This window comes from Parasteatoda tepidariorum, chromosome 8, assembly GCF_043381705.1.
Source record: "Parasteatoda tepidariorum isolate YZ-2023 chromosome 8, CAS_Ptep_4.0, whole genome shotgun sequence".
Taxonomy (NCBI): Eukaryota; Metazoa; Arthropoda; class Arachnida; order Araneae; family Theridiidae; genus Parasteatoda; species Parasteatoda tepidariorum.
The window spans coordinates 61,776,637-61,791,816 of NC_092211.1; the positions used below are offsets into that span (position 1 = coordinate 61,776,637).

The 15,180-nt window shown below is 28.9% G+C and overlaps 1 protein-coding gene across 1 annotated transcript; it reads right to left on the bottom strand.

Moving 5' to 3' along the window:
- Positions 1 to 1,554: 1,554 nt before the first annotated feature.
- LOC107447084 (TBP-associated factor 9) lies at positions 1,555 to 11,062 on the bottom strand. Its single transcript, XM_043052262.2, has 6 exons — positions 10,807 to 11,062; positions 9,046 to 9,182; positions 6,586 to 6,720; positions 6,458 to 6,509; positions 3,658 to 3,801; positions 1,555 to 2,031 (listed from the first exon to the last, which is right to left on the bottom strand). The coding sequence occupies exons 1-6, from the start codon at positions 10,952 to 10,954 to the stop codon at positions 1,679 to 1,681; spliced, it is 969 nt and encodes a 322-aa protein (XP_042908196.1). The 5' UTR covers positions 10,955 to 11,062; the 3' UTR covers positions 1,555 to 1,678.
- Positions 11,063 to 15,180: the final 4,118 nt, after the last annotated feature.

A 15,180-nucleotide genomic window follows, 5' to 3' on the forward strand; every position in this document is an offset into this window, starting at 1 on the left:
CTTTTTTTTGTTTGGTATTGAATAAAAATTTACATTATATTTTTATAAAAAAAAATATGTAAAAGGCTCATCATCATATATGATGGTATTAAAGAAAGCCATAATCAAGAACTGTGGGCTATTATTTCTACTTATGTTTTCAAGCTTAGGCTTGGACCTTAATTTATTTACTATCAGGTTATGTCCTTTTTCTGGCAATTGTTTAACATATTTCACCATTATCCAAGATATGTGTTAATAAATTAAATGCAACACTAAACAAGAAGAGCAAAGCAGGCATGTTCACATAATTGGTGGTAGAATCTATTTAATAGTTTGTATGCAACATTTTCGATAAATCATTGCACTTACATAATTTAATTCATCCATTATCTATAGTATATGGATCAAGTAGCTGTGAAAGACAAATCAGAAGCTGTGTAAGGAAATTTTTGAGCTAAAGGAATTTTTATCACTCTTTCATAGTTGTCAAACATATAAATTTTCTCCCAAAGCTTTAAATGAGTTACAGGAAGATTTTGCGACAAATCCAAGTTTTGCTCGTAAAAACAGATTAGTGCAGGCTTTTTAATATTTTCTATTTTGTAAAAATTCCATTGTTGCATCTAGAAAGTTCATAAATCAGGGTTCACAATAAATGAGTTTAACTAAACTAATTTTTTCTTTTTTAATTACAAATTTAATCACTTTGAATTTAACTTCAGTAAAAACGTAATCCTTTTTAAACCTAGCTTATTAACTACATATTGTATGAAGAAAAAATATTATTGCTTCACCATGTTTTATAACCCTCAAAGATGTATTCATATACAGTAGGGAACCGATTATCCGGAACGATCGGGACCATCGCTATTCCGGATAACTGATTTTTCCGATTTTCTGAATCGCTACAAAAAGCTGTTTTTTTATTGTTAAACCCAACTAAAAAATAAAATTTTATAAGGAAAAAAAAATTTTTTTTTTTTATAATGGTGGGAAAATTTATCGAATTTCGTTCCGGTTTTTTGGTTTTCCGATTTCCGGATAACGGGTTCTGTACTGTATTATGTAAAACTTAATATATTTTATTCTGTGACAGCAGATAAAGTTCCTCTGCACCCAATATTATTAATATAAATTTTTAAACAATTGTAACCTGCCTAATTTATGTTTGTATAATTGATTCTAATGCATGAAATAAATATTTCACAAAAAGTATTTAAATATAGAAATCATTTAGAGTTTTTTTTCCCCTCTTAACATTTTTGTTTCACACCACAAAACTTCTTAGTTTCCTCTTTATAAAGCCATCTTATTTTAAAATTTTGAGTTTTTTTTTAAAAGCAAAATAATTACTCTCTTGAATTTGAAGCACTGAATAAAACTGTCCATATTTTTACTGAAAATAAATGATTGAGAAAGATCTATACATACAATTACCAAAAAGAACCTCTAAAGTAAAATTCTTCAAATATTTTCCTTTGTTCGTTTAAAAGATATTAAAATAAGTAAAAAGAATTTGTATGGAATTATATATTATGCAAAGTCTTTATTTAGACTATACAAAAACATATATAAACACAAATGATAATTTTTTTTTATTAGTATTTCATATGAATTTAAATGAGAATAATAAAACATACAATAATAGGACAATGAGAATGCTAAACTGAAAATACAATGACAAGTGAGATTTCATTTATTCCATGTCATAGTCATCATCTTCCTCCATATCCCCTTTGGCACTAGCATCATTAGGCATCTTAATTTCAGTATTCATTGTACCTACAGTGGGCATATTTATTTGTGGAGTTGATGCAGAAGTTGTGCCTACATTAGGCATTAATATTTGTTGAGAAGCCGTGGTAATGTTAATAGATGGCATCAACAGCTGGTTTGTAACAGTAGTAGGCACACCAATTGTAGGCATTAAAATATGCGTAGTAGTTGCTGGGTTTATTCCGATTGTAGGCATTAGTAATTGAGGCAGAGAATTGATTGCTGTTGTCACTGCTGGTGGTGTGGGAAATAAAGAAGATGTCACCCCTTTTCCTGAAAAATAAAGATTTAATTTTTATTATATAAATAAATAAATATTATTACATAAATAAAGATTTAATATTTAAAATGCAACCATTTGGCGAAAAATGACCGAAGTTAGAATAAAATTAATTCTATATATATATATATTCTAAATTTGTACAGGTCAAATACTAAAAATACAAGCTTGGGAACTATCAAAATCAGAGACTATCAGATTTTTAACAGATCAAAGATTTAAACACTATGAAGATTTAAGAAAGTCTTCTTGAATCATCATGGTCACTCATTTTTCATAAAACCACATAGGGAGCTTTAGATGCTCCAGAAATAAAGTAATATAATTTTTGCATGAGTATTGGGAAAAATTCAGGTCATTGGTCAACAGGCAAAACATAAATATGCGATTTTATGAGGTACAATTATATTATTCTTTATCATAGTAATAAAATCAGTTACATCAATCTTGTACAATTCAAAGTTTTAGAAGCTTTAGCATTTTTGTTTAAAAAAAATATTTTTAAAATAACTGGCATTTAGAATTTCCACTGGTATTTAAGAATAATTGAAGATAACAAATATCACTTTTCTAGACTAATGCATTTTTAACTTGGATTTTATTTTAAGTTGTAGATCCAATTAAAAAAAATAGTATTTTTAACCTGAATTATTAGGATGTTTTAGAGAGTACCTGTTTTTATTTAAAAAAAAAAATAATAAATAGACAACAAGACTTAATTTATGTTAGCTTCAGCAGACCATAGCTTAAATAGATCAATAACTTAGCAGTTACTTATCAGGACATCTCATTATACTAAAATGATCTGTCTGAAAAACAATGTTTCTGTTGGACGATCCACTCCCCTGCTTTGAACACAATGGTTGAAGTTGTCTATTATGCTTAGCCAAGACAAAGCATAATTATGAAATGACATAGTTGCTTTAAAATGTGAAGTATGATTTATCATGTTTAAAAATTATTGTCTTTTAATTTAGCTTTAAAAAGTCACAGAATTTAAAACTTTATCTAATAATATAAAAATGTTTTCAATAATCACTTGAGCACCTTTACTTTTCTATTATAATAATAAAAAAACGCTTAAAGAAATAAAAAAAAATTGCAACAAATATTGTTTCATTAAAAAAGATTTTTTGTTTTGCATTAAATAATTAGCAATATTGATTTTAAAATGGCTAAAATAATATTGAAAATTATTAAAATATTGTATATGAGACTAATTAACATCTCCCTAGATATAACTATTTCAGAGTATTTAAAAGATTCTGGTAACTTTAATATAACTAATATCAATAAAATATTCCACAATAAAAGAAATGTTTAAAAAATAGGAGAAAATAGCAAAATTTCTCTGTGTATGTCCAAAAGAAAAAAAAAACAATGCATAAAAATTTATAAGAAGATAATGCAATAGTATATATATACATATATATATTTATAACTTAGCCAGTAGATATATTTTTAAATAATATTAACAGTAAATAAATGTTTATATGTCAATATAACATTTACGTTTATATGTCAAATGAACAATGCATATACATTTATTGAGAAAAAAAAAAGTATATTATGATTTCAACCAGTAAATATTATATAAAAGAAATAATATTTTTTATTACCATCAGAGAATTTGATGATTGGTGTCGGCACAGGCTTTGAAATGCTTACAACTGGTTTTGTTATTGCTGGAGACAGATTTGTATTACCTTTGGAAAGAACAGAAGGTGCCTTGTTCACATTTATCAATGCAGAATTCTTGTTTCCTGGAAAAATAATCAAAATTTTATTATAGAAAAAGATTTAATGTAAACTACATACAGTTCATAAATAGATTAAAACATCATATACTATTTGAAACATAATATTTAAATGATTAGATGAAGAATTTAGGACAATGATAAACCACATTTTCAAATTTTTTAATGGAACTTTGTATGCAAAAGCTTTGAGGGGAAATCATTATGATCTTCATGTAATAAGAGATCGGAATACTGTACTGTTTTTTAGAGGAAATTCAGAAAAATCTATGAAGAATTAATCTGGACAAAATATCTAGGCACAGTTTTCAGCAAAATTAGGGAGAGAATTCGAACTATCTTTAGAAAACATTTGGCTTATGACTACATTGATATTCCAAGCCCTTCAAATAATCTAGAACGTGGAATATAAAAAGGGAATTTCAATTATAAGAAGAAAAACTTTTTTTTTTTTTGGAATTTAAAACTTAGATGTCCAACTTGATCAGTCCTTTGGTAAAAAATTTTAGGTTCTTAATATTTGTGCTTCTCATAGTGATCAAGAATTCTAATCCAAAAAAATAAGAATTTTAAAGTAAAAATTTATTAATACTTCATAACAGTAAACAGAATAATAAATTTTATATTATACTAATAGCAGCAATTTAAAAATTCATTTGTCTAAATACTAGAACATTTTGAAAGATTATGATTAAAGTTCTTACAAAGGGTTATTTTTATATTTAAACAAAATTTACACTAACACAAAAAAAAAATTTAAAAAAAAATAGAAGTTTGAGAATTGATGCCTACCGCAGTAACAATTTTAAAAAATTATTTTCTTAGAAATTAAACAATTAACAATCCTCCATGACTAAGAGATCAATGCTTATCCCCCCCCCCCAAAAAAAAATAAGGGCATATTCAATTAAACAGCTACTTGTTTGTTACAAACTAATATATATTTTTAAAATCGTGGTTATACAAAAAATGAATCAAGTTTTAAATTTTTTCGATTTATTTAGAAAAGTTGTTTTTACTACAGTGAAACCTGTCGGGAGCAACCACTATTCCCGTTCGACAGTAAAATAGTCGTTGATGGAGGTTGGTCGTTCTTACAGGTTACCTCCATTGACCTACATAAGTTTTGGCAAAAAAAATTATTTTAATTAGTGTCATTTTTTTGGTGCAAAAATACCACTTGTGTTGGAATCATGAAAAGATGTATCGATGAATAAAATCTCAGCATATATAAAAATGATCCCAACTGTAATTATGTGTAAAAACAAATTTACTAATCATGAATGATAAAGCTATTTTAAATAAATCCCGTTCGAACAACATTTTGCTTTCTGTTTAAGTCTGCATTTAATTTTATGTCATAAAAAATAGTTATCTTAAAAAGAAAGGAAGAGTTTTTTTGTTTGAGATGCTTGTTTTTTCTGAAATAACTTTTTTTCTAATTTAACCTTCAACTCTAGAAGTAAATCATTGATTGTATCACCTTTAGTGCACTCTGACTGTAACATGAGGCATCGTCAAAAAAGATCTAAATAAGAGCGTCACACAAATATTTTGAATTAATTTTACTCTTATTTGTTTTGATATTTGACCTTTCCCGCATTCGGTACAAATGTTTGCTGGTCGCTGGGAGAATTTTTAATTGTCTCTAGAGGAGGAAATCTACAGAAAAACTTCCATGCCTCCCAAAAGTGGTCATAAATAAGTCTTTCCTGGAGGTTTCACTGTATTTCTAAAAGTTTTTATCACAATTTTTAAAATTTTCTATGCATCTTTATTATTAGAGCCATTATTACAATATACTTTCACTCTTTATGTTTCGACATAAAGCCCTCTTTTATTTCAACTTCATTAATAAGAGCACATCATTGCCCATATACTTTAAATAATCCAATAGATGTGGTTATCTAAGTTTGGCACAGATGACGATAAATTTTATTATGTGACTTTAAAGATTTCTCTAAAATAAAAAAAAAAGCAGGGTATTTTTTTAAAAACAAGGGGACCTTCAGTTTTGAAGGGTACTAATCTATCAATTATATTTAGATAGATTAGTGAACTTCAATATTTTAGGTTAATTTAGCCCAAAAATAATTTGCAACAGTTATAGTAATTTGAAGTACCCAGTTTCTGCAACTGCAATTTCTTTTAAAATAAAAAAAAGATAACATTCTCTAAAGAAAAAGGGAGGACAGCATTTTTACAAAAAGGACAAGAAAGGCGCATTTACCTCCGTAAAAGGGTGGGCCTCCCTTCTAAAAAATACGTAGGGAGAACACTGTGAATTTTCAATTTAAATGTCCCTAACCACCATCATCTAAAAACTAAATAGTAGAATATAACCAATGTAGTTTTAACACTAAAGCTAATTAGTTTCAACACATATCCACAGTTATTTTCCATCAAAAACATGCAAAATACATCAATGTATTCAAGTAGTTGTGTAACTGTTTCTATTAATTCTTGCATCAAGCATTGATTGTAAAAATGGGATCTTCTTAGTACATACATTATTTATTATCATGTGAGAGCTAACTAATTTAGAACATATATAATTCTTGGAGAAACCACAATAAAAACAAATCATGTAATGAGACAACAAAGTCTGGCAAAAAGTTTGGGTGATAAAAGGATTTACATTGAGATTTGTGACAGATCTTACCTAAATTGGAAGTGACATTACTTATGCTTAATCTGGAAACTGTATGAACTCTCTAAAAAGAAAAGAAAAAAAGAATATTGTAACAAAATAAATAAAAATTAAAACAGCATTAACTTTCTAAAACTCACTTTTTTTGAAGCTGACTTTAATCGATAATTACAAGAAGTAAGACTGTGACGATCAGGAGGAAGACGCAATCCAGCTGTTGATTTGATTTGTGGCAAAGGCATACTGTTTCTTTGCTTAGCAACCTCTAAAATTACCTTAATAAATAAAATATTATAAAAGTAGGTGATTAATTTAGAATGACAACGGTTAATTATTAGATTCAGAAAATATAACAAGTAATTGTTCTAAAAATATTTTTGGCAAATTAAGGACATTATTAGTCAAATATGAGGAGCAATAAATTTATTACATGTATAATAAATTCAATAAAATTTTAAAAAGTATAGAATTATCTTCTTATATTATTAAAAAATATGAAAAAGTAACAAAAAAAACTGTAAATAACTTAATTGAGAGTTATAAGCAATAATAACAACTAATCCTACTTCCTTTCAGAGAAAGAGGAGATACCAAAATTAAGTTTGAATGACATAAAAATGTACATTACAGAAATACAGAATATTTATCTAAAATGGCTTTAAAAAAAACCCACAGAATTTAAGAAAAATTATTCAATATTAATCACAATTAAGATTTTTTCGTGAGAATATCCACTAAATTTATTCTTCACAAACTAACTTCGTTAATACAGATACATGCATTAGTACAGATTAGTAGGTACTGCTTGGTGAAACCAAGCGAATTTAAGGCAGAGGGTGTTTTTCTTGTTTCTACAGTGGCACTATCTATGGCCAAGAGTACGACTCAGCCACACACGTCATACCCTGTTTATAGGATGGACCCATTTATTCATCCATAGATCATAATTTTAACCAGAACCAGAGAATGGTCAATCACCAATTCAATACCCCAAGAGTATTGATTTGTTATGAGAACTTGGAGGACTTTGTGACCCCGACAGATTTAATGTGCTTCAGTCACCATTAACTCTTCATCTGACGGTGATCGAACTCACAACCTCATGGATATGATCCAAATGCTCTACCAACTAGGCTATCCCATTTTTACCACAGTTTCTTTTTTCTTCACTATACTAAAATCTCACTAGCACTCAGCATTGCTGTATGGCTCAAGATGCATCATAATCTTTTTTTGCTTCTCCTGACTTTTCAATGCATGATATTGGAACATACCAGTTTATAAATTTGAGAATAGTTTAACTTTTTTTTTTTATCAAAGACCACATAAAAATCGCAAGAGATACTTCACATGGACAGATAATCAAATATGGAAACCCCCCATTAAAAAACAGTTGAGTTAGCAAGTATGCTCTTTATTAAGCTTATGTTAAGCCTTTAACACACCAAAAATAAAATAAAAAATCAAGTATCTGTACAAATAAGAAACACAACTTAATTAATATCAATTAAAATAGAATTCAAAATTCTAATAATAATATTAGAATTTGATGGCGAATTTTAACAAATATTGCTTTGATTTTTCCACTAGATAAAACAAAATTTAAGATTATCAAACTATAATAACAATGGAACATTGAAAAGAAAGCAATGTATTGCAATTATGCATTATTTTGAAGCAGATCATCATTTACTTCTTTCTTTCTTATTCAAATATGAAGTGACTTTGGAATTGTTACTGAGAAAATATTGAAGCTTAGAAATGAATTAAAATTTATTTTCTCTGTAAAAGGCAAATAGATTTAGCATTATCAGAAATGAATTCATAAACTTGCTTATTCGGTTGATATTTTTGATCAGTGGAATAGAGTGAACCTTTAGATGCAAAGAAAAAAAGGAATTGAAACAGCATAAAATTCATTGGCTCTTTGAAAGCTGTTCGTGAAGTGAAAAGTAAGTAAATTTAAGTAAATTAACTTACAACTAAGAAAAACTTGATTTTGAAAATTGTTGTAATGCTTTATAATTTAAAATAATTTCTTGATGTGGGTGATTTAATTCTTTAAGGAAGCTTTAAAAAAAAAAATTTCACATCATTTGAGAACTTTCAAAAATTTAAAATTAGCGTAAAGTTCAGATTCAAAGTAGATTGGTTGTCAGAAGTGATACGTGTTGTACCTTTCAAGTATTCATATATGTATCCAAGAATTAGCAAACATTATTGGCATCAATTCCAAATAAAAAGTGCATTATAATTGTTAGTATTGCAATCAAACTATTTATATCATGCCTTGATTTGAGGGTATCCTGGATTTAATGGAGGAATTACATGTTCAATGTTAAACAGCCAACACAAAAATGTGTCATTACGATCATAAACCAGACACCATGAGAAAATTAATTTTTTCCAATTTCTTGAAAATTATTTCATGAAGCAGTTTTCGTTATTTGATTTCTAAAAAAATTTTCAGAAATAATTTTAATCTGATTAAATGTGGTTTGTGTGTACTATCTTTGAAAAGTGGTGTTAGGTGGGAAATTAGTTGAAACTACTGGAATACAAGATAAAATTGAAAAAGAACTTTCTAACAAAAGTCTTACATCTCGAGCAGGTGGAGCAGCCATTACTCTTTCTTGATATAAACTTATAGCCAGCTTTACGTCCTCATTATCAACACATTTCTTTTTTGCATGAGTTGAATATAAAAAAGCATCATCAAGAATAGTTGTCAGATACCCTAAAAACAACAAAATAAAATAAATATTCAAGAATCACATAGGTAAAAAATTTATTTCAATTAAAATTGTACAAAGATCCTCATAAAAAAAAGGGGGGGAATTGTTTTTTTTTTTTAATAGAAAAAAATTAAAAACAAGTTTGATTTAAGAAGCATTTACACTTAATAAAATAATATTCAGAAGATTATTATTTTTAGAAACATTTCTTAATGTATAATGCAGACTAAAAACTATTATTTATAATAAATATTTTAAAGACTATAAATTTTAAGTAAACCAACAGACAAAAAAATATAAGCTGTAACACTTTTGTAATAAACTTCAATGGGGATTGAAGTTTATTACAATTTATAGCTAAAAATTTCCAACCAGGAAAGTATTTAAGTCCTGCTTTTGGTCTGACAAAAAAATATAATTATTTTCTTCCTTTCAGCTTTTTTAAAAATATCACGATTAAAAGGTTTATTTTGTTTTCGTAGTTTTGAGTACATTATTCATCAATCAAGTCAGATGGGATTAAATGGGGATATGTTAAAAATAATCTATTTTGTCCTTTTAAATTGAGAATTTCATTTAATATTTTTAGAAAGATTTAATGGGATTAGGGCAAGAAACAGATGGGGAGATTTCTGTATCGTAATCTGTGGCAGAATAATCGCCAAGTCTTGGAAACTTCTGTGTAGTGGCCCACAAGAGACTAAGAAAACATCACAGAGAGGGACCAACTCGAAAGGTATAATTCGCAGCCACTCGCGGGCAAACATCTACATCCTTTTTTTAAAAAAATTTGCAAGCTTAAAATCTATTTGGCACCTTGACGATTGTAGTTGACGCTACAGATAACGATTCAGAAATATCCTAAAACTGATAAAAAGTTTAATGTTTACAAATTATCTGGTTGTATGTATCAACTTTATGTTAGTTTAAGCTACTGATGAATTTTCTTCGAATATCATTAAAAACTGGCAAAAACTAAAAATTTTAGTTCAAACTGGTTATAGGGATATCTAAAGAACAGATCTACATAGAAATGTAAAAATAAATTTCAAAGTTCTATTTATTATGAATTGCCTTTTTTAAGGTGGGATTAAATGGGTATATGGTTAGGCTTGATTAAGGGTTGCATGATAGGGATATTTCTTTTTGTAACTTCAGTATTACTCTGAGTTTTATAATGAAATATCTAAGAAATAATTGACTTGTTTGATTATAGTTCTACAAAGCAATTTTAAAGCAGAAAACAAAATTTCGTTTAAATTTTATTTTAGGAGAATTATAATGGGGGGAATAGCAATATAACAGACACATTACACAAATAAAAAGATTACCAAAATAGCATAATCTTACCACTTAATGAGCATATTTAAAGATATTTATATCCTTAAATATGTTCACACAAGTTTCTGCCTTTATATGGCAGTTTTTTCATGGGGAAAAAACGATTTCCTTAAAGTAACTAGATTTAATATGTAAGTAGTAAGAATACTTTAAATTACCATTACAGATATTAATCTTTACACTCTAATTTATTTTTCAAATAAACCAAAATAAGCTTTTGAAATAATTATTATTTCATTTTAACAAGCATTGTAAGTAAGATTTTTCTTTTTCTGGATAACTTACGATAGCTAAATTCCAACATTTGGTTAAGAACTCGGGGCTCATAATCACTTATACCCATTTCTTTTAATATACTAGCCATTAATTGAATATCTTTCGGTGAACTTCTCACAGACCCAACAGATGAAGTAGGATCTACAGCTTCAGCCATATTTATTATAGAAATATATTGAATTGAACGTCTAACTTTACTTATTAATGAATATTTGTTTTGGTTTTGAATGTCTTTTTAGACAAACATTAAAACGACTTTAACTGCTTATGTCTTTCCAGTTAAAGTTCAATCAAATTATATTTAGATGCAGTAGCGCTACCTACAAACGAATTCGGAGGAGATGCAAGTGAGAATTTTTTTTCATTTCTCACTTGCAGATTGGCGATCGAAATGGGCTGCAGGTGGCGTAGAGCAGAACTCTTTTCCTATGGCAACACTTCACATGCTTTCCCCATTAGCGTGTGGAAAGTCATAGAGGAAGGAACTACGTTAGTTTCTCTCTTGATTTTCACATAGATTAAAATTTTTTAACTTAAAAAACTATATGGAACTGAAAACTGCATTAAACATAGTTCTAAAGAAAAGTATCATAGAAATTTAAAAAAATATTTTTATTAAATAAAAGGGAAAAATATTAAGAAAACGGAAATTATCGTAGTACATTCCTATACAACTGAAAAGAGGAGGAGAGGGAAGGGAGAAGGGCTAAAAGCATGAAACCGGTCTCTCCCCAGATGGCGTATTCGAGTGTTGCGATCGCGAATATTTTTTCCTCACATTCCTCAAAAATGAATAGTCAGATTTCAATAAAAAAAGTCCCGCAATGGACTGATCGTTAAGACGCGGTTCCCAGCAAATCACCGAAGTCAAGCATCACTGGCTGCTGTCAGTGTGCGGGTGAGTGACCACTTGGTTTAGTTTGCATAGGGACCGAGGGAGTGCGGTATTGGTCCTCGTTGAACCGTTCTACCATAAAGCGCTCAAATTTACGTGCAGGTCGTCGGGCTACCAAAGCGGTGGTCCCATCACCTCTGCAGAGGATCAAAATTGTGATGACATGTCTGGGAAACATCCTCAGGGATGTTTTCCAGACCGTCACCAATAGCCCATTGTGCAGCTCCAGTGTGGCGTAAATGAGCTACAACAACAATTCAATAAAAAAAAAAAATTCCATCGAAATTTGATATTTATTACTGTGGTATTTATAACTTGATATTTATAATTTGATATTGATATTTATTATTACATTTTTGTCAAGGATTCTAAAAGTATTATTGAGAGCAGTGATTATGGAACACCCTACCCGACTATGAAAAGACTAGAATTAGCGACTGGTTCTCGAACGCTTCGTCAAAGAGGAACAATCATTCACAATTCGATCACAATTAGCGGTAATTTGATACATATTTAAATTTGGCTTTAAATTCTTATTACGAAGTTTTGTGCTTTCATATTAATGTCTTTATTTTATTTATTGTGGGTGTATTGTCTTGTATTTATGTAGTGTGTGTGTTTTGAGTTTATTTTATTTAATTACTTGCTTGGTATGGAACTTCTCGTATAAATAAGTTGAATTGAAACAATTATGAAGTGCAATCAGACTAGTTTACTTTCCCCCCCAGGGCCGGCTTATGCATGTCGGGGCCCCTAGGCAATGCTCCTCTCGCCCCCCCCTCCTACCGTCTTCTAACTCCCTAATATATTTTTTCGCTAACACAACACTTTATTCATAATTACGCTGTTTTTTACTACATAGGTATATTATCACATTATTCAATAAAAATATTGAATCAAACGAAAAGAATATAAGTAATTAATATATGCATTTAAAAAAAATCATACAATAAGCTTAAATATTAACTCTTCTAACTTTTTTTGTTACAAAATCGTTCAAGACATCCTGAAAGTTAACCTTTTCCAATACATCACTGTTTATAATTACTGTTGAAGAAACATAGTCAATTTTTTTCTCTGTAGCACAGGGCCCCTGAACGTGGCGGGGCCCCTAGGCAGTTGCCTACAGTGCCTAATGGATAAAACGGCCCCCCCCCCATCCTTTTCTAACATGATCAGAATTCATTTCTCAACCATCGACTGTGACTTTTTTTCTTTTATTATCTTATCCCCAAATGGCCTAGACGTATCTTCAGGTTAATAATGTCTCTCAACCACAATGAACGATCCCCTTTTTCTATTTTTTGCATTTATAATATTGAATATTGCATTTAGTTACATTCTCATCAGCTTCCGATTCTCGTGCTATTCAGTTCTACACTTAATCAGCCATAATTATCTTGGTTAGATAAGTACAAATCTCACGATTATAAGAAGCTCAAGTGACTTTTCTCGTGATCATTCTCTCTCTGTTTTTGCTGATATATTCTCGCACCGTTTGTATTTTTTTAGTATTTAATTTGTTCATAGCTAAGAATTTAACAAAAATGTTGTTGAAACGGCTATTAATAATAATAAATGCACTTTGAACTGGATTAACGCGAGTTACAAAATTCATATCTCAAGCAGTTAAATACAATGATGAAACCATTCTGATTTGTTTTGAAGGTCATGGTGAAACCGTTTTTGTGCCTCAATTGTGGAAAAAAAAGTTTATATGTAATGTAATTAAAAAATATAAATTCGAAATTCTTATAAAATTATATCATTTACATTTAAAAAAAAGAAGAAAAAAAGAGTCGTTACAAAAAAGCTAATTTGCATACTTTTCTTTTCTCTAGATAAATTTATTTAATAGAATAACGGCAAATCTGATTATTCCCCGAAAATTCAAGATTGATATATGTTATCTCGCTGTGATATAAAAGGATTTTTAATAATTCTTTGTAAGATTGTTTTAAAACTGCGACGTAAAAAAAGTTGCACGTCTTTCGCTTTTACATGTTAAGACAATTGAATGTTAAGAAACATAGTTGCTGCCACGAAAGTATAAGCGGAACGACCTAAGACGCCTTTAGTCCTCCATCTCGTTGAATTTTCCCAAGCCTTTCATATTTTTTTTTCATTATTTTCACAAAGTTATACAATAAAGTAATTATGCTTAAATTTAATAAAAATTTCATCGAATTTTGATCTTTTCTTAGGACTTCGAAGTTGCGATGAGTTTTTTATTTTTTATATTCATACAATCAATATTTTATAAATTGTATGGAGAATGTGATTTTACTACATTAATGAGAATAGTATTCATGCAAGGCTTGCTCTAAGTTACAGTTGTATCTTTTTATGTAAGCTCATTATTTTATTTATTTTTGCGCAGGATGTAGATGAGGAGGCTTGATAGTTTAATTTGATAGTTGAAGAATTTAAAATTGCATAGGTTGAAATTCCTCACATCCTAATACCAAATATACTAAGCGCTTAAAAAAATATTTGCGATCGCAAATAATCAAAAGATTGATTTAACTTCACAGTAATTACGGTTTACTTTTTTAATTGATATTTAGAAATAAAAAAAAAAATATGCTCAAGTATTTTATTACTCTTAGTATTTAGGGTACAAATTCTGCTCTGATTATATCACTAATTGCGTATCAAATCCTAACGGGACTCTTTAAGTCCAAAATAAAAAAAATTTATTAAAAAAAATTAAGAAATAATATTGAATATTAAAGTTTTTTTTTTTTGCCCAAGTACAAAGTAGCCATTATTTGATATGGGGCAGGGGGGAAATTCACATTTCTTAACTTGGTAAATAAAGGATTATTAAACTGAAACGCAGTTTTTCATTCAAAGGAAGACTGCATTTCTTTTGAGTCGATAAGAACAAAGCCGTTTAGATGGCTTCTAGTGCTGATGAAGACTGCCTTTCATTCACTTCTACGATTTACAAAACAATATCCTTTACTATTTTTATAGGTTTAGGTCAGGATCAAGTGAGAGGCTATACAAAACTGCTATATTTTTAGCTCTGAACTATAATTGCGTAGTAGATCTTAGAAAGATAGTAAATGGCCCCCTAGTAAACCTTAATTGTTAAATTAGGATTAAGAACAGCTCAAAAATTCTAAACCATAGAATTCAATTCTGTAAGTAAAGGTCCGTGTTGTCTTTGAAATTTCACTTTGGGATTCTTTTGCCGTTTGGAACACCTGAATTCCACTTTCTTTTTTAATAGCGGCGCTGCTCATTAAAGGTTATTTAGACTGAATACGATTTGGTTGGAGAGTTCGTTGAAGGTATATTTCCACCAATCTGGTCCTAGTTTGCATGCAAAAAAAATTGCATTCAGAGTGAGAATGGTTTTTTATTTGACTTATTTTCTTATGGCCAATTTAATCCCTTTGCTTATTAATTCGAGTCATGTTGCACCCTTTGATGCATTTGATTTTATTTAACCTTCGACGAGAGCCTCTCAATGAGTTGAC